At 41.9% G+C, this 25424-nt stretch overlaps 3 protein-coding genes and 1 long non-coding RNA gene across 8 annotated transcripts; 3 read left to right on the top strand and 1 right to left on the bottom strand.

The window, feature by feature from the left end:
- Nucleotides 1-535: 535 nt before the first annotated feature.
- On the top strand, nt 536-11864 carry LOC139822582 (WD repeat-containing protein 20). Of its 4 annotated transcripts, none has more exons than XR_011734556.1 (5): nt 536-1393; nt 2012-2203; nt 3078-4529; nt 7574-10757; nt 10826-11864. XR_011734556.1 is itself a non-coding variant. In XM_071794429.1 (5 exons), the coding sequence occupies exons 1-4, from the start codon at nt 1124-1126 to the stop codon at nt 6933-6935; spliced, it is 1965 nt and encodes a 654-aa protein (XP_071650530.1). In that variant the 5' UTR covers nt 536-1123; the 3' UTR covers nt 6936-6957; nt 7574-11864. The 4 variants fall into 4 exon arrangements, 3 of the variants coding, with proteins under 3 accessions (XP_071650530.1, XP_071650529.1, XP_071650528.1); XM_071794429.1 differs by adding an exon at nt 6885-6957 and having other exon boundaries at nt 7574-11864; XM_071794428.1 differs by having other exon boundaries at nt 7574-11864.
- A 1632-nt stretch (nt 11865-13496) lies between these two features.
- LOC139822583 (uncharacterized) lies at nt 13497-15672 on the top strand. 2 transcript variants are annotated; one of them, XM_071794430.1, is made up of 5 exons: nt 13497-13919; nt 14187-14363; nt 14435-14640; nt 14724-15071; nt 15155-15672. In XM_071794430.1, the coding sequence occupies exons 1-5, from the start codon at nt 13905-13907 to the stop codon at nt 15483-15485; spliced, it is 1077 nt and encodes a 358-aa protein (XP_071650531.1). In that variant the 5' UTR covers nt 13497-13904; the 3' UTR covers nt 15486-15672. The 2 variants fall into 2 exon arrangements, with proteins under 2 accessions (XP_071650531.1, XP_071650532.1); XM_071794431.1 differs by having other exon boundaries at nt 14181-14363.
- Trax (Translin associated factor X) lies at nt 15572-17577 on the bottom strand. Its single transcript, XM_071794432.1, has 2 exons — nt 17382-17577; nt 15572-16865 (listed from the first exon to the last, which is right to left on the bottom strand). The coding sequence occupies exons 1-2, from the start codon at nt 17395-17397 to the stop codon at nt 15994-15996; spliced, it is 888 nt and encodes a 295-aa protein (XP_071650533.1). The 5' UTR covers nt 17398-17577; the 3' UTR covers nt 15572-15993.
- An 88-nt stretch (nt 17578-17665) lies between these two features.
- On the top strand, nt 17666-20593 carry LOC139822587 (uncharacterized). Its single transcript, XR_011734558.1, has 4 exons — nt 17666-18292; nt 18728-18802; nt 19006-19111; nt 19411-20593. It is a non-coding gene; the product is annotated as an uncharacterized lncRNA (long non-coding RNA).
- Nucleotides 20594-25424: the final 4831 nt, after the last annotated feature.

The following is a 25424-nucleotide window of genomic DNA, read 5'->3' as shown; positions in this document are numbered from 1 at the left end:
TAAATTGGAGTCAACCGGTGCTTGATTCGATCCAGCGTCGCGTAGCTGCACATAATAATTAAATCCATCTCGCAATTGTCTTCGACGAATTCAATTCCGCTCGAATTCATCGTCACCAGACGAGAAGCTTGGCGGGCTTTCCGATAGGAAAAGGCAAAAGAGTAAGAGAGAAAAAGAGAGAGAGAGAGAGTGAAAGAGAACGAAAATTCACACTCTGCCTGACTGCCATTCGAAAGCAGAATTTGTTCGAAATCGCGCGAAATCCCTCGGCATGCAGTCTCGGCTCTCGGCACGGCCGTCGATCTCGCCGTTGCCTCGTGAGAAGGAAGGGGCACGCGCGGGACAGGCAGGAAAGAGCGGGCGAAATTAATTGACCCTTCGCTCGCGCTTGTTTACAAAATATCCGGTCCCTATATAATAGGGCTCGCGCGAGCCGCGGTGTCGACTGTCGAGAGTGTCGAGGCGGATGACGGCCGACTGCGCTGCGCGCGCATCGACGACGTCGCGGACTCCGCTTACTCCGCTACACAGTACACGAGCAGTATAGTTTCGTACGGACGTTCGTGGTAGTATTCCGGGCGCCCTTAACCGCGTTCGCGCCGTCTTGCGAGAAAAGGGCAGAAACCGCGGAAAGCGGGAAAGCGAGACGAAGCTAAAAGGCCCAGCCAGGCGGCCGGCGAGAGACGATCACGGGATTCACGACGATCCTCCGCACGGTTTCGCGGCGTGGCCTCTGCCAATCGTGGCCGACGGCGGCCGGTCCCGCCGGTGGAGCTCGCTTCGCGCGCGTGAAGTTGCCTGCGGACGGGCGAGGGGAGCCACAGTGCTGAGTGCCACACGCGAGCGACAGCGACGTGAGTGAGGGAGTCGCGGACGCGGACGGCGATCGGAGTTCGGAGTAGTAGGAGTTCGGAGTGATCGGACCTCGGACGACGGCGACGCACACACGCGCACGGTCGGTCGGCCGGACGATCGTTGGTCGACGGTGGACGGTGGACGAGGGTGGACGACGGTGCGTAACGGCGGGCCAGAAACGAGGGCGGCCTACGAGCGATAATCTCCCTGCGTGTCTGATGAGCTCCTCCGCCGCGCCGCTGCTGCTGCTGCTGCTGCTGGTGGTAAGATGGCTGTGCAGCTGGACGGAGGAGGGAAGGAGGACCTGAAAACACAATTCGTCACGCGGGAGGGCACCTACAAGCTGATGACCCTGTCGGAGTACTCGAGACCGAACCGAGTCGGCTACACCAACAGCCAGGGCAGCGCGTCCGTCAGGGTGTCTTTCGTCACGCTGCCGGACCCAGCGGACCCCACGGGCGCGCAGGGCCTCGGCGACCGAATGTGCTTTAATTTCGGCAAGGAGCTCTACGTCTACGTCTACCGCGGTGTCAAGAAGGTGAGACGCGACGGCCCCCCCCCTCCCCCGAGAACGACGGAGTATCCCCGGATCCGCGAGCCGTCGTCGCGACCTAACCTCGCAAACGTCGCGAGACCCTCCATCTTTGCGGCCGACTCGTTTTCACCGTCTGCCCCGTCCTCCGCGACGACGAACGCGACGTCGAGAGCTTCCTCTGGGTCGACCCGCGTCCAATCGTCGCTGTCTTTCCCCGTTTTTCTTCCTCTTTTTTTTTCTTTTTTTTTTACTCGTGAACGAGCGAGCTGACGGCGAACGTTCGCGCTGACGTTTCTCGGAAGTACTTACCGAGTAATCGCATAAATAGTATCTCTCGCAGATAATATACTGCTATCTTAATTCTTAGTAATCGTCGATTGAATCGTTGATTTATATGTAAGAAATAAAAAACCGACAGAATTAATTTATTAAGATTCCCCCGAAGTACCGTAAACTTTTATAGACACTTGAAATCATTGCTAAGAAGCTTTCGAAATAGGATAATTATTTAAACAACTTATTGCATGCGTAGCTCTTTCGAATTTTTGTACATTGTCACTAGAAAGTAAATTATTTATTACTTCGATTGATTTGACTTGACGCATCGTTAAAATATTTCAGGCTGTAGACTTGAACAAACCGGTGGACAAAAAGTTATACAAGGGAACTAATCCGACCTGCCACAATTTTAATCAAACAACAGCGACGGCCGATAGCGCTCCATTGCTGGTGGGATTCTCCACGGGGCAGATACAGCTGATCGATCCCATAAAGAAGGACAGTTCTCAGCTCAGCAAATTGTACAATGAAGACGTACGTAAAAGCAAATTTCACACAGATTGCAAATTTTTATCACTCGATTCTCAAGGAAGCCTTCTCTCCTGCACCGCACCCGATAGAGAGCGAGAAACTCTTTGCATTATCTGCGAGCTAGCTTACGTAGAGATAAATAATCTCATAGTTCAAACAATATTCTCTAGTGCAACTAGTTCCTGTGCAATGTGTGCAAAAGCTGTCAACGCTTATCCGTTCTTGATGATATGTTCGTGTTATCTTATTGAAACATGATAAACTGGGAAATGAATGCTGGTTCAGGATGCCTAGCCACCATGCTCCACATCCTGCAATGACCGTACTTAATATTTAGCAGCACATTATCCAGGCTATTCTATGCCCGGTGGGCCCGCGCACTAATGCAATTATATCTCAATCAAATAATTAAGCTCAACAAGCAACATTACATAACTTTCCGCTGTCTTCTTGCGGCAGACACAGGCCTTGCTGAAACGATTGTGCCGTCTATTTTATATACATTTCAGTCTCAATAAATCTCGAATAATTTATTTTTGTCGGATAAAGTAACGTTTTGTAAACACTTTCTTAATACTCCAATAATATCAGTTATTATTTTCAAATCGTATACCGTATCATTTTCCGCTTTATCTTTGTTTATCACAATCGTATTATTGAGATTATGATATAAAAATTTATTTCTAAGCTTTGTATCTGCAGAAAAAGAGAGAAGTGCTGTTTATTTTCTAATCAAATTATTATTAAACGTTCTTGGAAACTTAATAGATAATTTTGAATGCAATATAAAATTAATATAAGTTTTAAAAAGTTTTTTGCGGCACTAGTTAAGTTTGCTTTATTTTTTTGACTTTAATGAGGAACATTCACATTTCAGAGACTGATAGACAAGAGCAAGGTGACATGTATAAAGTGGGTTCCCGGCTCGAACAACCTATTTCTGGTCTCCCATAGCTCCGGTCAGCTGTACCTCTATAATGAAGAACTGCTCTGCGGCACCACCGCACCGCACTATCAATCGTTCAAATCGGGTGACGGATACGCCATATATACCTGCAAAACCAAATCTACGAGAAACCCGCTGTATCGGTGGGTGATAGGCGCGGAAGGATGTTGTATAAATGAATTCGCCTTTAGTCCGTGCGGCACGAACTTAGCCGTGGTATCACAGGATGGATTCCTGCGTGTTTTTCAATACAATACTATGGAACTGGTCGGCTCGGCAAGGAGCTACTTCGGCGGTTTTCTGTGCGTGTGCTGGTCGCCGGACGGACGTTACGTGGTGGTAGGCGGCGAGGACGATCTGGTGACTATCTGGAGCTTCCACGAGAAGCGGGTCGTGGCACGGGGGCAAGGCCACCATAGTTGGGTGAGCGTGGTTGCCTTTGATCCGTACACGACGTCCTACGGTGACCACGATCCCGACTTTAGCGGTTCGGATGACGAGACGATGCCGCATAACAATCACAATCACTTCCACGAGAAGTCGCATCGCTTGTCGACGACCTCGCAGAGCGGCGGAGTCCACTCGAATCGTAATTCCTGTGGCTCCGAATTGAGAATGTCGGGCGGCACGTGCTATAGGTTAGGCAGTGTATCGCAGGACACCCAACTGTGCCTATGGGACATCACGGAGGATGTGCTGAGGCAACCGGTGTGCGCCAAACAGAGACCCTCTGCGACGTGCAGCACCAGCGGCGGTACCTTGTCGTCCTCGGGCACGTTCAATAGTGGCAATGGGGCGGCGACAACGGCGAATCACCATTCGAACTCGAATGCTAAACATAATAACTCAAATAATGTAAACTTCAAGGAGAACGCGAGTGGTAATAACGAGACTAGTAACAATAGCACTGGCACGAACGCCGCGGTGGCGACCGTGAATTCGCTGACGCAGAGGCTAGCGGGACTTGGCTTCGGCGAGCGTAAGGGTGATAATCACAAGAGAAACTTTAGCCTGACGATGCGAGGTAGCGGGACCGGTGCAACGGCGAATAACAGCGTGACGACGGTCGTGCAGAACAATGGTGGCGACAAGGCGAGCACCGGCAACTCGACGAGTACGACGAGTAGTAGTCTGAACAACAGTGTCAGTGGGGGTTTAGTAGGTGGGACGGGAAGTAAAAAGGTTAGTTCCGTGATGGACGATCCTATGAGGTTGATAGGGACCGCCTGGTGTCCCAGGTTCGACGAGTGCCCGGTCCTCGAGCCGCTGGTGTGCAAGAAGCTGGCGCACGAGAGACTGACTGAATTAGTGTTTAGGGAAGATTGCTTCGTAACGGCGTGTCAGGATGGATACGTGTACACGTGGGCGAGGCCCGGCCACATGGTAGGTCCTCTCACGATAAGCAGCACCCTGCACAGGCCATCACACCATCATAGCAACAACCCCTACACTAGTAATATCAATTCCATGCGATGTAACGACCTCTGATGTAACCCGTTATCTCCAAATCGTTATTTAGCGAGTCCATCGTCTAGAGTCTGTTGGTCGGAAGATCCGAGAATTCTGTACATATATACGTAGAGTTAGAATCCAAAAAACGATGTTATCGTGACAAAAGTGACACGGGAAAAATCTTGTAATGCTTTTGTGTAGTCTTCCTATCGCCTGCCGCGGTGACAGGAGGAGGTCAATGAAGACAAATGATTGTTCTGGCTTGGAAGTATTAAAACGAGATACATTGACGAATTCGGTATTACCTTGCCGGGTGTTTGATACGACGATCTCGCGTCGCTGTTATTTAAGTTTTATATATTACAATCAGTATATTTAATCTTAGAGAGTCCCTATTCAACAATTAAGTCTACGACCTTACGGTTGTATAATTGCGTTTGAATTCTATTAGTATTGGGAGGTGCCATCGTAGAGAAAGAGCATTGAGGATTTTTTTTAGTATTTTTCTCTAAGTTTATATATTGTGTATACAATTACAGAAGTACATGGACGGACGATACTATGAGTGAACAAGTTTTGTAGTTTAAAATTATATACGTATTATCGGGCCCTCAATCTTGAATTTTACAGGGCACCTTTTTTTAATACGTTAAATATTTTTCGATCCTTCTGCGTATAATGATGAACACCTTTCGGATAATCTTGCCTTAGGACATTCCATTAGATCGGATAAATTCGCGACATTTTCAAATACAAATCTATTACCCGAATTGCATGAAAATAGACATCTCAAATTAAGTAGTGTAGAGCGCGCACATTATGATGTTTTTTTCAGATGCATTAATATAGTTTTTTCATTAATATTATGTTTTTGCGAGAAACTGATGAGCTTTAACTTACTTTCTATTTAGAACCTTATTTATTCTGTTATCAATTCTATAATACCTCGTTAGTGCATGCGCTGCAAATAAAAAAAAAGACAATAGATGCTTAAAGTTCATTCATAGTATAGGCTGTCATTGATATCTGTGCCTAATGATGGTCTGGTCAAGATATATTCTCGCGATGAATATTACAGAATTACGCGAACTATAGGATAGCGATCGAATACCTTTATCAAATATATTTATGTTTTTGGTTTGCATCCTCGAGAGCAATGTTGTTTGAGCCCTATGAGGCCTCGTGACAGGGCAGGCCCCTTTATTGAAGGAAACCTTCTTTCTATCTTCTGTAAAGTGTTATTTAGCTTTAGCCGACCATTGATAGAGAGTCAACGAGAAAATTATTTAGCCAAACTGTCGTCTCTCCAGACTTTACGATTACGAGATGCGAGAACATTTAATCTTTTGTTGAAAAAACGATGAATTTTGCCTTGTTGTACAATAAAGCAAAAATTTGAATGAACGATCGCTGCTTGCTTCCCGCTTGTTGAGAAATTTTGTTCAATCAAGTGCAATGCAGAAGCTCCAAGGAGAACGGCCGGGGAAGTCTTTTGTGCGACACGTACATATGCATACATACATATGTATGGTGACACATGTAAGACGATGTTTGTTTTACAGTCTGCCAAGAACATCGCATGTCTTTTTTTCTCTCTTTTCTTTTTTTTTTAATAGTACTAGGTCCCGATATTAGGGCCCGTATTCATAGTCGGATCTTATTTCAAGACTGTCTTAAGTAATGTCTTAAGATGCTAATACGGTTCTGTGATTGGTTCATAACATCTTAAGATCATACTTAAGACAGTCTTAAATATAAGATCCGACTATGAATACCGGCCTAGGACTCGAATAGTGTTTCCTGGGCGTTTTGCATAGAGCATTTGTATCACACGTGAATATCCCTCACTCTCTCACCTTTTCATTTTAACGGCCTTGTCCAAAAGTACGGCGGCGCAGTCTCATTAAATTTTGCGATCGGTTAAACTAGCCAGCGTTTGCAAATTGGAATTACAAATACTGCGTAATTACTTTATCGTGTACTCAAGGAACGTTTTAATCGCTGCCGTTGATTTACTGTATTACGTTGAAAGTATGTTATACATATACAATTTAATGAAAGCGAGTCTTTCACGCTTTTGGCCAACGCTGCATAAATACCTAACTAATTGCGGACGTGCCGCGGTGAAGTTCATTACAGCGTGCGTTGCTTCTTTTTACAGCGCGAACTTATAATTTTAATAGCGCGTCTTTTTTATAATTTCTAATCGGACGATGCTTGCGCTTATTATTTCTCAAAACCGATGAAGCATTAATTCCTTTTTCTCACTTTTGATTGATCGGAAAGATTAATGTTCTGTACCACGCTTTGGCTGATGCAAGAGAATATCGTGGATGAGACTTCCCTGAGTTATCGCATGGTACGTATATGAATTATCATTTTCCGTTCTATTTTGCTTTATTTACCGCTTGATCGAACTTGTTATGGAAGTAGAATAGCGTACACGCTCGAATCATTCACACACTGTTCTTGATCGAGAATACCTCTCGACGGCGCTTCTGAATTTTATACCACGAATTGCATTATATTACTCTGCTCTCACGCACTCTCTCTCTCTCTTTCTCTTTCTCTCTTGCCAGATTTGCATTATTCCCAAAAAGTTTTCACAAAGACAGGAAAGTGAGAACTATACGCGTAATACGGACAATTTAAATTATTTACAAGTTTAACTTCATCGAATGAAGATATTAATTCCTGATGAAGGTATAAGTTCTATATCTTAGTGAAAATATAAATTTCTAAATCAGAAATTGGATTATTGAAATTCTTTCTACAGCCCTTTAGTCATTCAACTGTCATGTATTGTCTGTCAAAAATAAATCTCTGGCTCTCGAGACAATAAAGGATGATAAAAGAGATGCGCAAAAACTTCTTGGGAATAGCGCGCATCTTTATTAGACGGACTTAGGCGATCAGAAGCGCGTTACTCGTGTCGTCGTGTATCAACGAGTGGTTCGCGTTGTCTTTATTTTCAGCCGGGGATCAGCCAGGTCGGCGGCGCCGCTCTCCACGTAGTCAGCCCGGTGGAAGGCGGCGGTACCATAGTATAGCCAGAGCCGGACACCGACGCCGGTCCACCACGAGGTCATCAAGGACCGCAGGGATCGTCGCGGGCGTCCGAGGCGCAGCTCCAGCAGGCGTACGCACGCCGACGTCACCTATACTACGTCTGGCCGAGCGAGAGCTACTCCGGTACGGTTTGAGCGAGCGGTTCGAGCTCGAATTCGTCATCGTCGAAGAAGCGGACGAGTTGAAATGGAAACCCGTGGGAAATCTATCTCCGCGAGATTGGACGTTTGATCTACGGATGTCGGACCTTAAAATTTACACGGCTCTGGGTCTTCCCGATATCGCCGATGCTCTTAACACTAGAACACTTAGAACTATATTGACGAGATTAACGTATATATTCTCTTATTTCCTACTATTTAAATATATATGTATCTTTGAAAAAGGGGTGAAGGAAGAAGTAAATTAATCAATTTAATCACACGTTGCAATAAAAGTCACGGAAATTTAAAAAATGCACTATTATAGTATAAATTTGCTAAAAAAGTATAAATCAGTCATTTTGACTTGCTTTGGTGGTTCTAGTGTTAATGACGTCTTCGAACTCCGAGCGCGGAAAAGAAGGGAAATCTGAATTTCGAGAATCTTATTTTTTTATTTAAAATTGTTTATTAAAAGAGAAACGAGCGGGAATTTTTAGGGATACCGAAGCCAATATCCGATCTCAAAGATTAGACAGTCAAGCTCGCGAGGTGGATTTCTTCCATGAACTCCTTTTGATTCGCCTACGTTTTGCGGGTCGCAGCTCGCGCGCGGCTTAACGCTTAAAGACACATACCTGTACACACACACACATATACAGCGCTTTCGTTTCGGTATAAGTCGCTCTTCCGGTGCATATCATTTCCTCTTTCTCTTCCTTTCCTTTCCTCGAAGGCGTCGCGGCGGCGACGACGTTACACGACTCCGCGGCCTCCCTTTCCCGGGGAGAGACCCGCGAATCGAAAGCAATCTGTGTATACATGTATATACGTACACACGTGTGTATGCCCGATGATCGTGACAGATGCGTTGTATCATTCCAAATAATGTTTCGTAGTTAATGTGCGTCTCAACTGGTGGGACACGCGGGTCCCGGCGCGGGCGGCGCAGAACGCCTTTTCGTGTATTTATTATTTGAAGCGTTGAAATTTATATAGACCTAAGCCACGAAGAGTTCTAGGAACAGAAAGGGGTAGTCTAGCGTATATTCTAATAGGCCATATATAAGCAACTCGCTCCAACTTTTGCTCATTGTGCGATGCCATAGACCGACCGGCTAAACACGAACGTTTTATAAGACACGTTCATTAGAGATAAACGTTTCCTCGTTTCGTCGCTTGGACAGCCGCAGAAATACCCAGCAGGAGAATATTCCCCGATAGACGTTGCTTCTGTTAGCTTTTCGTGAAAAAATTGTGACTTGGGTCTCTATATCATTCTCAGTGCTTCATCTCGGTCGATTACTTCGAAGAAGATATTCCGCAAGGCGATACTAGTTTTTAATTTACATATAAATACGTAGGATTTATATTACATTGATCACGAAGTACGATGTTAATTTACATTGTCGTAGACCAGCTGTCCGTTTCCGGCAGCTCATTTAGTCGATTAGCTTCGATCACGAGCATTCCTGCGCGATTCAGAGATTAAGTATATCTATTGTTATTACGTTTTCGTAGGCTTCTACACGACAAGGCTCTTTAATTTATGCGCATTAATTCATCGCAGCACCGTTTACTTCAATTTTATTATACCTTATAAAAGATTCGATGCAAGAAAAAAAGGGAGCTGCAGGTAAACCATCGGAAACTTACGTTTCGTTGAGAAAGATTCTAAAAATCGGTAACGGTCTCTAAAAGACTGTAAATTCCATCGTCTGTGAAGTACAAAGAAAATTGACGCAAAGAATATTTTTTCTATGCTCCCTTTCCCAGATAAATGAGATATCATTTAGCTTCCCGAAATGATTTCCGCCTGTAGTACCTGCAGCTTCTTTTTAGCGCCTGAATTCTTTAATGTTCAACGACATCCACGTTCCGTGACACGCAACGTACGCACCAGAAATTCTATCGGGACATTGATATATCATGCCGATAAGAGGGCCGATTCGATAAGACTTTCCGTTTCGACACTTTCGCTCTCGTACATTGCATCGTCCCGAGGCACGACGATATTGTATATCATTATTCCGGCAAGTGCGAGCTCGTTAAAGGTATGCTGTGATATGTGTGCTACTACATGACGACACTTGACAAATTGAAACCAAAAAAACGACGTAGATCACTTCCAAAGATCACTCCGCCGTGCACCGAAACGGACTTGCGGGACAACACGTAACCCGCTGATTAGTTTCTTACTTACTATAGGCAACAAACGAAGCCGGCCTGCGACACACCAGACCTACTATTCATCTAACGATTCTGCGAGGAAAGGGACGGGTGAACTTGAGCGAGTCGACAGAGAGATCCGTGTTCGATCGCATCTAATCTCTCGGAGATCTTTCAATACTGGTCAAGTGGATACGACGTATTAATCGGGCTACGCAGAAACGAAATGTTTATGTAACATATCTTAATGAGCTGTATATAAAGAGTCCATTTTTTTCCCCGTCTCTTATCTTGCCCGGCGAGAGGATCAAAATGGAAAAGAACAGAACCAGCAAATAAATATGTTAGTTATAATTTCTTACTCAACACATGTATTATATTTACATCGTTGAGAAAGAAATTCTAACTAACATGTAAATTGCATGGTTACTTGGTAGAGAAGACTCGACAGTCGGGACTTCCGAGGTAGAGGATAAAAAATTCATAAGGAATCTACCGATTCCTTCAAGTTCATCCTCCTTCGCGGAAAAGAACCGCGATCTACAAAGTTCCTATTTCATAAGCTAAACGGCGAGATTCCGCGATCGGACGACGGATTCCCCGGATGGGGAGCGCGTCTTTGGTTTCTGCGCAGGACGGACGAGAAGCTCGCCGTTCAACGAGGCCGAATGGGTTTTCGGATTCTGCATGGTGGATGCGTGCGTAAAGAGACGGGGACTTTAACAATGTGTGTTCAAAGCGACCTGGAGGACTTGCGATTTCGTATCTTCCGGGCACCCGGGTATGGTCGAGTTCTCATTCGGGAGTCTACCTAATAGACGAAATATGTCTGTATTTAATTGATTTCAGACGCGATCGGCGGAACCGTCTCGACACTGGGTTTCTCTTGGACCCGCTCTCGTCATCGTGTAAAGAACAGGAAACTTCTCTCGCCGACACGCATCGAGACGAAAATAACGCGAATAATCGCGACACTGTAAATCACGTTAATGAGTCGCGCGCCGTTCCGTAATGAGTCACAGGTGACACTCGCCAACGATTTAATAACGACTTCGCCTCCCAAAGTGCCGCTAACAGGAGAGGCACGTGGTTCATTACCCAAATTGGTGAATCGCATCTAAAACGATCATTTTGAAGAACTACGATGCACGTATTATTCCTTTATATCCTGAAAAATTACTGTTAAAAGTTAAAATATTGTAATATCTCAGGACAAAAAAATTTTTTTCGCGCCCTCTGGTACCTTTATTTTTACTGGAAGAAATGGCGCTTGCAGGGCAAAGAAAGACGTTCCCTGGTACTATGCATCTTTTGTCGGGCATTTTTGGGCGGCGACAGAATACCTGTTTGATTTACTTCGAGCTCGGATCAACCAGCGTCATTTCGCGGCTTGGAAATAGGAGGACAGATGTTCCATATTTTACCACACGACACTTCCTTCCGCTTTCACGCCTGCGGGATGATTTTCTCGGTTGTTCCCGCGTCCCCCGGGATATCGGATTATGTACAAAACGTAAACGACAATTACACTGTACGGCCGGTCGACGCAAAAATTGCGCGTTATCATCCGCAATTTCGCAGAGGGAGAGGGAGACGACGAAGGGATGTAAAAAAAAAGAAAATCGCGACCGCGATCGCGTGAGAGCGTGCTTAATTCGGTACGGTATAACGGCGACTGGTCCAGCTGATCGTAACATCCTCAACACACCGACGAGTAAACCGAGTCTAGCATCTCTCCGGCAGTTTTTTATGAGACCTTTCCACGCAAAGAGCTTCATGGCATCGCGTCAGATCTGTACTGTAACTTCTCGGCGCATTTCTCTTTGTTTGTTTATAAGCGTGTACATTCTTTGTAATTGTAAATGAAAAAAGACATTTCATTGTTAAACGCTTGTATAACTTCTTACCCTGCATTCCTCTTCTGCGCGATTATCTGCTTTGTTCAGAGTTCTCTGAAAAAAACCCAATTAGCAAATGCGACTGTAAATACGGAGTGTCCTACTTTTGTTTCGTTAATTTTGAATCTGTTGTTGGAATCCGACGTGTAGCGGAGAAGAGAAAATTGACAAGTTTTCTCTTCGCTACGATGAGAAGAACTCGTAAAACTTAAAATTAGAATATAGATTTTTTTTGTATTAAAAAACATGCGAATAGAGCGTGTTAGATGAGAATTATTCATAATTCTGCAGTCGCGGTCAACTGCGTCCGAAGTTGGCCCGTCGTGAATCCTTGTCAGGCTGCTGCAGTCTTCTCTTGTCAAAACGACAAATTTTTCCAGCGAATAGTCTCGAAATGTCCCCCGTGACGCGTTAACCTGTCTATCGGAAAATTAATCATGTCGAAAAAGCTGCAAATAGTGCGAGTGGACAACGATCTGGTGCAGAAGGCGAATTTGCTGATCGGCAACAATATCATCGGCCGCGGCGCCGCGACAGGAGTGAGTTGCGTAACTGATTTTTTTTGCCAAGTTACTCTAACAAGATGCCATACAAAATATTACTCCAAAGAAACGATAGGAACTCCTTTTGAGACAAATAATCCTGCTACCAGATAATATAAACTATAATCGCGCAGGATACGATCTAAAATAAATTATATTTCTCATAAAATTCTCATGGAATCCTTTAAATTCTATCGATCCGAATTAAATCCAAGTTGAGGCGAAGAAATATAAATATTCCTCTCGCATTTCTGATTCGGGTTGCGGTTGGCGTTGACGTATGCGAACGGATAAGCTGACGCGTCAAGATTATCCTACTATATCATTTTGTCGGGTGATTCATGGTTCGAGATGAGACTTATTCGCAGTTTGATATATCAATGTTTGACTTATAAATCTTATAATTCACACAATAGTAATTATATTATATAACATCTCATTATATTAATATAATAAATATATTAATATGTATGTGTTATTATATTATATAATAATATACGACAAGGAGGTAATAATGTCATAATATAATAATATATCTCGAATAATCAACCTGCGCAGTTATGAGTTATGACGCGCAAACTGTCTAAACAGGAAGGCACGCGTTCCGAATATGCTTCCGCCCCGGTACGAACATCATGTGCGCCGATAATAACCGATAGCAGCGCATTTGACTGCGTCACAGCGATAAAAAAATGCTTATCAGTTCTCATCGAGAAATTCGTCGCGCATTTAACAAATACCGCGTGGAGATGTACGTGTATAACGACGTGATAAATTCAAGCGAACGATAACGTAGAATTGTGACGTAGAATTATCCCATTGCCTCGAGAGAGACATTGACGTTTTATTGCGCCACGAGGCGTGCAATTTAAAAGCGGCAATAATGAATGCGGGATTTGCGGGAACGACTAAATTAAGCTGTTAATTAACACGTGTGCGTGACGCGCGTAATCATCGAAGATATTTGCATCATCAGACGCGGTTGATAATGTCGGCGTTCTGTAATATTATCTGCGGGGCACACACCGGAGTGCCGCAAAAATTTTTACCCACGTGATTTTTCCGCTGCGTTTCGCCGACGGCTCGTTCGACCGTCGGGCGGCGCAGTGTATTTCGGAGCGTTCTGCGTTTCAAAATATAGTCGTCGTTGAATCACGTTGAATCGACGCCCGGCGTGATTTGCGTTGCAGTCTGGACATTTGCCTTTATCAATTAATTATTACACGGATAAGATAAATGAGCCGAATCGCGCGGCAAATCGAGACGAGAGAACGCAGAGCGACACCGAGTCACCGAGACACACGCGTGTGACAGCGTGTTTGGCAATTTTTTTCATTGATGATCCTTTCGGCTAATTAATTGACGCTTTAACCAACTGTAGGATTGATTGTCGCGTTGAAATTTAACGATCCTTACCGTTTATCGCAGTGCAACGACGGCCAGGTGCTCAAACACGCCGTAACCATCAATCTGTCGCCCAACGATGAAATGACGATTACTCCGGTAAGGCCTCCCGTCTCGCCTAAGGTCATCCTTATCATTTGACACGTATTGGTACTCTGATAATAATAAACTCTGATAAAATTTGACTTATCCGAGATAATCTCGGTGATACTTTAGTTGACAACGTGTAACGATAGCAAATTAACCACTCGTAACAATACAGCTTTTGCTATTGAAGAGAATTGCATGATGGTGTGATAGCTTATTTGTTTTTGCAATATGTCGACGGTATATCAGTTTTCTATAGAAACCATTTTCCAGTATTAGGTGGCACCATGTTATATGAAACCCACTGGATGCGCACGATGGCGAGCTCTTAAATTGGGAAGCAGCGTGCCGATAAAGCCAGGCGACGTTTGCTCTCTGCTGCCCGACAAATGTTGGTTCAAGATCATCTCGGTGCCGGACACGATGCAGGAAGGTGATCAGACATTGAAGAGAAAGGTAGCGATTATTGTCGACATCCGAAGGGAATTTCACGAAGAATTTTCTTACTAAGGTTTCCTACATTTCAGATTGATCAGGAAGATCCAAATAATGAAGCGGATATTAAGAAGGCCTGCTTATTGTCCAGCATGGAAGCTGCGGGGTCTCCTGGTGAAAGTTTGAACGGCATTCCTAGTGATAAGGATCCACCGAACGAGCTTAAGGATTGCCCTGTTAATGGAAATGGAGAACACCAGGATGCGCCTGCTCCAGCTTTGCAAATCGAGCCCACAAGGTTTTACTCTATTTGGAATCGAGCAGAAATATCTGACGATGAAGATATACGGTTGTTTATCGTGTTCTTTGCACATTTTTCAGCTGTCCAGAGGAAGGTGATATGCCAGCGACGAGTTCCAAGATGTCAACGGACTCTCAGGATGTAATTGAACCTCCTGTTCAATTACATCCCTCCTCTCCTGAGCACGAGAATAACAGGAAACGGAAAGCGAAGAATATTAATGTAACGAGTAAAGCTGCGACAAACGATGAGTCAGGCAAGAGGATCAAATGGGATTGCGGCGCGCACTTCAGCGATCAGATTGAAGCGGATCCGCCAAACGATTCTCAGCCACCTCGCCCCGTTGCCACACCTGAAAATCAAGCGAGTGCATCAAATCCCGATAGGGTCCCTAGAGAGAAATGCATGTACGGTGCTCAATGTTATCGGTAAGTGAAACAATGCACGTGCAAATCAATTTTTTTTTATCAAAACAATTTCGCCAAAGTGCAATATACACGATTCACCGCAGGAAAAATCCCAATCACAAGAACAACTACAGTCATCCGGACGATTCCGATTACGATGAGGTCGACGACCGGCAGGAGTGTCCGTACGGCGTGAAATGCTATCGTAAGAATCCGCAGCACAAGGGACAGTTCAAACACACGGCCGTGCCCCGCCGCCGTCGAAGAGCCGCCACCCCTGTGAACTCGGTGGTCGTCGACACCACGCCCGAAACAGACCCGTCATCCGCGGAGGAATCTGTTGACGAGTCTGATTACGAGCCGTCCGTGTACACCGAAAGTTCCGACGACTGGGACGACAGGAGTGAGCTGGAGGATGATGGTACTACCGGCTAATGATGGAAGTCATCGGTTTTCCTACGCTATCGTCGATTTTACAATTTTCGAGAGCGTCCAAATTATAGATACGTCCGCAATACAGATCTATTTTGTTATGGAATATTTATTTTTGTACATGGTCTTGAAATATTGTATTTGTATATCCATTTTACTTGGAGAGAGATATATAAAAACGTTAATAATATATCACAACCGACGTTGCCCTTTTACATGTCGGGAAGTACGAATATATTAATCTGATGCGTATTGAAAATATAAAACACTTATTCTAAACGTTTAAATAATGTCCAAGGTAAGATAATTGTATGTCATAGAATTTTTTATGTAATCTTCGTAAAATTAACAGTTTCAAATAATCGAATAATCGGCACAAGAAAACCAAGTTTCTTTAACATTTAAATTTCCGATTATAGTCAGTTATATAAAATGCTGCTTTTATCCCGCATCAGGTTGATAAGTCCACAATAATTAATAAATATTAAAGTAATCCGCGCTCTCGTATATATTAAAACGCCTGATATCCCTCATCGTCCTCGGTGGCGTATTCCTCAGCCGCTGCAATGGCCATATCGGCCAACATGTGCTTCGGTATCTCGGATCCCCGGACTTTGATAGTGTAACACGCATTTTCCATTTTGGTCAGACTGTGCTTGAGCGTGATGATTTTCTTGTTCACCTCGTTGTTGTGCACTACGCTGGTGTAGCCCAAGAAGGCGATGTATATCTTTCTGACAAAATTACACGTTTGATAGCAACTGGACACGTCGCCTATCGCCAGATTATTGATACACTTTCGCATCAGCTCTCCGGTCAGATCGGCTATTCCCAGGATATAGTCCGTCGGCGTGACCATGACCTGGATTGTCTTACAAGTACTTTGCTCCGGCTCCGGCGAATCGGCTGGAGATGAGGTCGCGGGGTATGCCAGTGCCCTTTCCAAGGTGGTCCAATCCTGCATACCACCATTCAGCAGATACTCGTAGAATGTGAGCGCCTCCACGTATTCCTCCAGACCGGCGCGATAGGCCCGGTGGAACTGATAGGCGTCCTGACCGTCCAACTCACTCGCGATATTTCGGAACAACTTCTGTGCTACGTTCTCCAGTCTTGCCTTGGCCGTGTCTAACACGGCGTTCCGTTTGCTCTCCTTGTCGATGGTGTGCAAGAGAAAGATGATTCTTTTGCTCTCGATTCCCACATCCCGATTGATCTTGAATATCCTTTCGTAACGATCGTGCTTGGAGTCCAGTTCGGCAGCGTAGGCGCGGAATTGTTGCACTACAACACTGTTCTCGTTTATGTCCTCCACCACTTCCTTGCCCTTGTCGCCAAGATTGATTTTGTCCTTATCGTGATGCTTGCGATTTCTCCTACCTCCTGCAAGTAACGCCAATGTTAGAAGACAATATCTTGCAATCTGTGACAAAGTTACAGACTGTTTAAAGAAGTGGACACATATGTAAGTGTCTACTACAGCAAAATCAAACTGCGATAAACACTGAAGGAAAGTTTCATGTGTCTCTCAATTAACGTATAGTTCGTTACACAACATTTGAAATATGTAACGCGTTAAAGTGATTGTAAATCTTAAAAAAAAGTTAACTCTTTTATTATCTTTAATTTTGAGAGGTAAAGAGTTTTGCTGCAAGAGCAATCCATAGCAATAATATGACCCATTTTCTTTAGAACTTTCACAGATATCAATTCGAAAGGATCTCTCTCAAGCTCTTTAAAAGCGGATTTGTGTATCACCGCCGCTACGAACTTCCGACTCATCAGCTGTCAGCTGTCACCCAGCCTCACGTTCACACGTGGAACCGATGTGATTTCTTCTTGACATGAGACAGAACGCGGCGACTCGCGGCGCGGCGTCGCGATCAGCCGATCACTCACCTCTTCCCTGCGACATCGCGATTCCTCTTAATTATCTCCCTTGATTAATCTGCTCGTTGACTGTACACGGAACGAATAAACTGTCTCGCAGACTGTTTCCACGCGTATCGGTATAATCCTACAGTCCGGCCTTTTTCGTGAGACGTGGGACCATCGAAAATCGAAACCTCTTAACCTAACCTCTGTACGCGTACACTACCGCCAGTACATCCATTTTCAAGTACTACGTAGCCACGTTCATTTTCCGACACTGCCGATAAAATGTCATTCTGGTGCGCGTCCACGCTACATTTGCAAATGTAGTGGCGTAATGGCGTTATATGTATAGAGATGATAAAACAATTATTAGATTTTTATAGTTAACATATTAAAAAAGAGTATGAAAAACATATATATTAAGAGTGACATATATATTCGTGTTTCCAGTTTACTTTTCAATATATATTAATATTAGCACCGACGACGAGATATACTCGTCGGTGGTATTGGGAACGCAGCCGATGATCCAATGAGAGAATTTCTTTTTCGAAAACGAATTTTCCTCATTGGACATTGGACCATCAGTTACGTCCCGACATCCGACCTCGACACGTCGTACGACTGATTGTAGAACCAGTCTAATGCGAAAGGGCGACCGCTATATAAGGCAAGGTATAGCATTTGTTGCTAGAATAAGAAAAATGAACGCGAATATAAGAACAGGACGCGCAGTAATGTCGCTCTTATCGAACGTGAAGTTGACCGCGCGGGAAACGATTCGAAGTGCCTCCGCCATATTGATGACGTTCTCCTGCGTTCATTTCAATCATTTTCAGAACACGGTGGACTGGCGGACGTACGGTACGGATCGGCTCCGAGACGAGAGACGAGAGACGAGAGACGAGTGGCGTCGCGATTCTCATTTAATTAAGGTAAGAGTAACTTTCGTTAATCTTGCATGCATTATTTACTGCGGTATCTATCGCGTAGTATCGATTCGATGTTCGGGTATTAATGATTTGGAAAAATACGCATTTCGCGATACTTGGTCGGTCGAAGGCGCGTCGCGCGGACGAGTGACGATTGTATTTTCCAATGTCGCGAATATCGCGGATATCTGTTGTACAAATATTAGTACATATATTCGCTAGCGGCTAGAACACAAAATAACGATCGTAATAATAGGCGAGCTTATATATATAGTATTTGATTTTCAAAGTCGGAAAATCCATGATCGCGAAGTTGAGAGCGCGACGCGTAGCGAGTAGCGAGTGTAGCGACGCCGCGACGCTCTTGGCGCGAGAAGTTGTCCGCGCGGAAAACGAAGCGCCTCCGCCATATTGATGACGTTTACCTTCTCTTTTCAGAACTGAGAACGCGACGGACGACGGACACGTTACGGATCGGCTGCGGAACGACTGGCGTCGCGACTTATTTAATTGGTGAGTATATAACATGTATCAACCTTTTCATTTAATATTTGCGGTATCAAAGAATAAGTAATTTGAAATTTTGTAAAAGTTATTTTTCGAAAAATGTATAATTATTCAAATAAATGTCTAATTTTTAATGATGAAGAAGAAGTTTGATGCGCGTAAGAATTATTTAATTTATATGTTTTAAATTATTTATTTATATGCTTTAGAAGATAATGACGCAGATAGTGTCGCATCGAGGGATCGAGCTGAGGACAATCTGAGAGGAGGAGGAGGCCTGGGAGAGGCATCGGGCGCCAGCGGAACAACTTTGCGGTAAATATTAATTTTTATTTTGTGTACGAATAATTTTTTTTCCTTTATTCTTGAGCCTATTTATTTTACCATGGTTAAGAAATAATATTATAGGTAGAAGAAAAAGAGTAATTTAATATTTTATAGAAATTGATTCATGTAAAGATTACTTTTAGGAAATGTATTGTATATAATAATTATTTAAATAAATATCTAATTAAATAATGAATAAAACGTTCAATGCGCATAAGAATTATGTTTCAAAACATTAGGTTTTTTGAACACTGTTTTAATACGAATTTTATATTTGTTTGTTACAGAATCAACGGTAGCTACGTGGCAGATATAATTCCGCTGTTGCGCATCGGGGTCGGTGAGTGACAAATTAACATATCTATTAAGGTATAAATTGATAACTGGATTATGGTCTTCTCCGTTTGATAACTGGGCAGATTGTGATAATAAATCAATGAGGCTGTTTTCCTTTTTACCAAAAGAGCTGAAATCATTATTAATATGTACACGTCAATTATGTGCCTCGCCTATTAATATTTATTAAACGTAATCTATTTTTATAAAAGAATTTTTTAAATAAAAAAGTAACTCGTCGAAGTTATTACATCTAAATTTCTGATTTTAGACTTATCTGTTATATTTATCAGTTTTTCTTGAATTGAATTTGTATGCAACTTTGGCTTCCTTTTTCTGTCTCTGTTTTTACTTATCTAAGCGATCTCGTAATCGAAAATTATAAAGATTAAAAAAAGTGTGCTTTAATTTAGTAGATCTGTATATTTGTATAAAATATTAAAAGTTTAATCGCTCTACACCCGCATCTCTCAATAAATATTATACGAAATAAAGTCTAGATTTGAAGCTATAGGATTTCGTCATTAGTTTATTAATTGTTTAACAAGTCCAACATTATTAAAATTTTTATTAAGCAGAAATCGATTACAGAATGCTTAAAAAATATGTATTAATTGGGCGATAATTCTAAGTATGTAATATCAAGTCAGCTTCGAGAAATTTTTTCACGAGCAAGTAAAGCCACGATTATCTCGAAGCGCGCCGAATTTGCATTACGACGCCATTTGTTGATAAAGCGGCGAACTAATATTTTTTATCGCGCCAATAGATGACGTCACTACGTCTATTTGAAAGTTTGACACTACGGTGTTTTGTTGTTCCGCTAATAGATATCGCCACTGTATTCACTTGGTAGCTTTATTCGAAGAGCTGGTCTTTTTTCACAATAAAAAAAGGCTTTATTTGAGATTGTCTCACCGCTGTACCTCTCCATCAGTGGAAAAATTTCTCGAAATTGCACGTGTAAAATCGACCGACCAATATAGGTATGTAGGTTTCAAGCATTCTCGATACTTGCTTAATGAAAAACCAAAACGAACGCGAATTACGCGAAAACGAATACTCAATAATTCAGAATCACGATCTCTAAATTGACAAAATTCTGTCGTTCGATGAATTTCAAGACGCGTTTTGATCTTAGCGAATATAATGCGATACAAAGTTTTAAAAACTTAATTTGGGGATGAGTTACTAAAGTATTCCGCGTCGCAAGTTGAAAAGAAACGAAGAAAGATGACCATCAATCAAAGTTTTATTAAAAAAATAAAAAAATAAAAAAATAAAAAACAGATTGGCTTCAAGTTGGTTGAAGTACGCAATCCTGCTACCTCGCCCCTTCGTACCTAAACTAGCAACTTGTCTAATGGCAAATAACCATGTAACTTTTTAATTCCCCTACTTTTTATATGGAATATTTTCAAAACACTATAGAACACGCCATTTATTTTCTTGCGCCATGTATTTTTTTAACACACACAGATTGCAGTTAAAAAAATATATAAAATAAATAATACGTAAACACAAAACATTTAAAATTTATTTATTTGCATGTGTATGTGCACGCACGCGGACATACGCTACGCGTCATCAATCTACTATAAAAATTAAAACAATTTTTTTTTTAGTGGAACCTAAAACAGGTATTTTTAAATTTAAGTTAAATTAAAAAATTTTTTTTAATCCTAGTGTAACATTTAATTAAAATAGTTAAAAATAAATTCTATCTAAATCCAAAAATCAGAAAAACTTTTTCAAGAATTCAAAATTAAAAAAACAAAGTTTTATATAAACTTTAATTATATTATACTTAGGTTAAATAGTTTAATTTAATTTCACGTTGATTTAAAAAAAATATCGACTTCATATACCTCTCTTTTAACGATGGATAAATATTTAGATAAAAACGCGACGCAAAATTATGTAACTGCAGTGATTTCGTTCAAGCGTTGCAACTATTTGTAAGATTTCAAGCGATTTGAATATTTAGCATTTGATGTTTAGCAGTTAGCTTTAATATTAGCCTGCAGTTCAAACATTCGCAGGAGAGAGAGCATCGAGTAAAGTTTCGGAAAGGCATTTGAAACTTTCTGTGAAGTTGGCGAAGCCCATTGCTAACAAATGCTAAAAGATTCAGAAATCTTTTACCTTACCAAATCGAGCGTGCATAAAAATAGAAAACCGTAACTTCCGTAACCAATTAAACGGAAACTCAAGTTCCTTAACAAATCCTAAGATATAGACATACGGTTTCCTGTTTATAGTTTATAAGTAACTGTCAAATATAGTTTCCTGTCGTTTTCTTGACATTATTTCCTGGATGGAGAAGAAATAAGAGTGTGCATGTATCTATGCAATCAATATTGTCGCATTCGCGCAGGTCGAGCTTAATTTTACCCGGTTGACTTTTATATATATGGCACCATCGTAATTAGATTTTTTTCGAAAGAGAGAAGATAAATCGATTAGGATTATTCTTGTTGATTTCGGAATGTAATTTTAATCAAGTTTCACGAGAGTCCGGGACCAGACCCTTTCACAACTTTCCCTGGAGCATCCTTTACATCTTATTTGACGGTAATATTTGGTAACAAACAGACGAACGTAACTCTGAGACTATCGACCGCAAACACCGAGTGGACGAAGGCCGGAGAGCAAGGATCCAGAATGGGGGGGGGGGGCGCGGTCGCATACAGCATCCGTGCGGAATTCACAGGGGGTGAGGGCCGAGGGGAACGGTTTGGAATTAATCAGTACCAGTCTTCGGTAAATAAACCGTAACGAGGATCCCTCGGTCAACTCGGCGAGCTCTCTAAGAATTCGACGAAAGACTACAACACACGCCGAAAGGATGAACGATAATGAAGCCCGAGGCTTTTCCGATAGCGTTCGAGAGACGCTTGGTAATTTATTTGGCAGGGTAGATTGCTACTCTTTCGCGAATTGCTATTCTTTCGTTCGTGATAAATGAAAATAGAGCCGTTGGGCACTTAATTTTCTACATCTTTCAACAAAAAAAAAAAAGATATAAATTAAACGAAATAATTAATAGAAATGTACTCCACGAAATATTGTGCTCTCATAATTTTCGAAGAACTTATAATTTTAGAAATTACTTTTATAATTGTTGAATTATTTTCTGTTCTTTTTTATTTATATCTGCTCATCAAGAATTCTTTTAATCGAAATCGGGATATATATGTTGAAGAATTTCCTTCGTATTTTTATCACTGAAATTTTTATCACTGAATTCTGAGAGTTAGTTCACAAAGGGGATGGAGATTGAAATTATATCATGTATGTACATATAAATGTTTTGCGATATGTTACATCGGGAATATTTGATATCAATTATTAACCATTCGGCTAATTGGCACAATGTAAATGGATAGGTGGTTATATGCATATTGTTTGTCTGTACCTGTATATTATTAATATATCCTGTAATATAATAACAGCTTTAATAAAATTATGCTTCATGCACACATTTCTCTCGGTGTATCAACGGAAGAAGCTAAATTAAACTAGAAAAACATTCCTTCTTTAAATGTTTTTAATTAACGGAGGCGTTATTAAATTAACTATATTAAATTTAAAAATAAACTATACAAAAATAATGAAATTGCCAGTAATGATAAATTAATCACGAATAACAAGCCACTTTTTGAAATAATAAATTACCTAGCAATAAGCCGTTTGAGGATAATACACGATTGTAATTATTTGTCAAAATATTAGTAATTTATTGTTATCAACGTATTAGTTCATTATTACCGTTAATAATTTCCGATGTAGATGATGATTTATCAATACGTATTGTTGTCACGTTTTATTTTGTATTATGAGTATCAAGTTGATCAACCAGATCAACTGTCAGAGAAGCTTATGTGTCACGTAAGTTATTTCATTATTTCGCGTGATTCCATGGCACGCTGAACGTTTCTCTCGTTCTCTCGGGGGACTCGTCGCCGTTTCCGACGATCGAAGCTGGGATTTTTCCGCGTGACATTTGTAGACCGTCTAAGATCCCGTAATCCCCGGGATAAGAGAAATCAAGAGCGCCGTGCGACGGACGTCCTTTCGCCGACAGGAGCGGGAGCAAATTACAGCGGTCATCCGTAAATCCCGCATCGAGAGATTTCGGATTCCGGGAGGGATCTTCTCGCGAGACCGGCGGGCTCGCTCGCTGATTGCGCTCGCGTCGCAACGGAGATTGATAAAGCGTCGCGGCCACCAATTAGCGTTTTTGCGCGCGCGCCTCCGCGTATTATGCATTATCTTTAAGCCGGTTTTGAGGTAAAACTTCGCCGACTTCCTCTTGCCGGTGATTTATGTCCGCGCCGTTTAACAAAGTTTTTATTCGCGCTCGGTGTTGTAAAGATGATTTATACGCGTAGCCCCCGGATCTTGCGGGATTTTGCTTCGACGTGGAAACGCTCGCGGCATCTGATGATGCCTTTGTGGCAAATATGTAGAATAAGGATGCGGTTTTTTTCAGGATACCATGAATACCAACACTTCTTTGAACTTTCTGCATATATCTATCGAGAGCTTCCTCTTTCGACGTTCCCTCAAATTATCGCAAACTCTATCTAATGTACGAATTAAGCGTATAAAATCCAAAAAGTATTTAGTCTGTCTTTCGAAAAAATATCAAAAAATGCGAATTGGCCATTTTTCGAATTTCTCGTTAGAAACATTTCGCTCTTTAACGCCGAGATGAATTTGAAACGCGATCATTTTCTCATAACAAGCTGTAGGAATTTAAATAGTATTTATTAAAAAAGATATTTTTAAATCTTACCCAAGAGACACGTCGACCGTTGAAGCATGGGAGATGAGCATCGTCATCTACTATCTTTTTTTACCACACTATAGTAGAATAGAAAAAGTGCTTTATATAAGAGTATAAAAAACTAATGACTTTCTCAATCACAATTAAAGACTAACAAATTGTCGTCAGTGGTTGGGTAGTGGTAATAATGATTGGTGTCAGTGGCAATACAGGAAGCATTGCATAGCATTGCTATATAGCAGTGTCCGAATTTTATTCGGCATTGGCTCGGCAGTACAGCAGTGGCGTAAAAAATTTTGGGTTGTGAATTTCCCCTCGGATTCCTTCTTTAATTTTTACTGTGCACGAAAGTGTACTTCAATTAACTATATACACATAGCGCACTTGTACTTGTCAAATATCCAACAAGCAAGCTGAAGCATTGACCCCAACTCCAACTTCCAAAATTCCGAAACACGAAAATTTTTCAAATTTCAGGCAGGTTATAGCGTGACGCAGTGATTTAACATTCGAGTGTTAGCTTAACTTGAGTTCGTAAAAGCAAGGATTTACTAGCGAATTTCTCGTACACGCGAGTTAAGGCACACGTCGTATCTTTCGTAGGTCTTCATGGCGAAATATATGAATTTACTTCTCTCACTATATATGCGAGCAGTCATACATATGTATGCCTATATGTATGCAAGCGGAAGTATACATGTTGCGTAGAACGGAATTGATAACGCTTGTCTTCGCAACCAGAAACCAACCGACGTGCGCAATCATGTGAAGCCACCACCTCAAAGTGAACATTGTGAAAGTTGGTTGTTGCCAACTAGATCTACCACATGGCGTATCGCGACAGTCATAGATGAACAGATGTAAGACGTGTGAAATGATTGAGATACAAAAATGAGAACAAAGGCAATCTATCAGGTGTAATTGACAGCTTGTAACTAAAAATACTTTTACTAAATAATATAAAAGGTCGGAAATGTTTTTGTCTTTGATGAAATTTTATATCCTATAAAAATAATTACTTTTTGTAAAATTTTACATCATAAAAAAATATTAATTTACGATCTCTAAAATGCCTTTAGCAAGTGTATTTCAACCTCTCGCATACATGTTCAAGAACGTTACGGTACATATATAAGACGTGCTCCGTTTATCGACACCACGTTCATGATTTTC

The sequence above is a fragment of the Temnothorax longispinosus genome, chromosome 11, assembly GCF_030848805.1.
Source record: "Temnothorax longispinosus isolate EJ_2023e chromosome 11, Tlon_JGU_v1, whole genome shotgun sequence".
NCBI lineage: Eukaryota > Metazoa > Arthropoda > Insecta > Hymenoptera > Formicidae > Temnothorax > Temnothorax longispinosus.
The sequence above is the reverse complement of the archived record's forward strand: the minus strand, read 5'-3'. Positions and strand labels throughout refer to the sequence as shown.

Excerpts from the sequence above, each read along its gene's own strand:
- LOC139822583 (XM_071794430.1), top strand. Across the intron at positions 14,364-14,434 it reads ATCAGACATTGAAGAGAAAG|ATTGATCAGGAAGATCCAAA; the intron begins GTAGCGATTATT and ends CCTACATTTCAG. Across the intron at positions 14,641-14,723 it reads TTGCAAATCGAGCCCACAAG|CTGTCCAGAGGAAGGTGATA; the intron begins GTTTTACTCTAT and ends CACATTTTTCAG.
- LOC139822582 (XM_071794427.1), top strand. The coding sequence starts at position 1,124 with ATGGCTGTGCAGCTGGACGGAGGAGGGAAGGAGGACCTGAAAACACAA. Across the intron at positions 1,394-2,011 it reads TCTACCGCGGTGTCAAGAAG|GCTGTAGACTTGAACAAACC; the intron begins GTGAGACGCGAC and ends AAAATATTTCAG. Across the intron at positions 2,204-3,077 it reads GCAAATTGTACAATGAAGAC|AGACTGATAGACAAGAGCAA; the intron begins GTACGTAAAAGC and ends TTCACATTTCAG.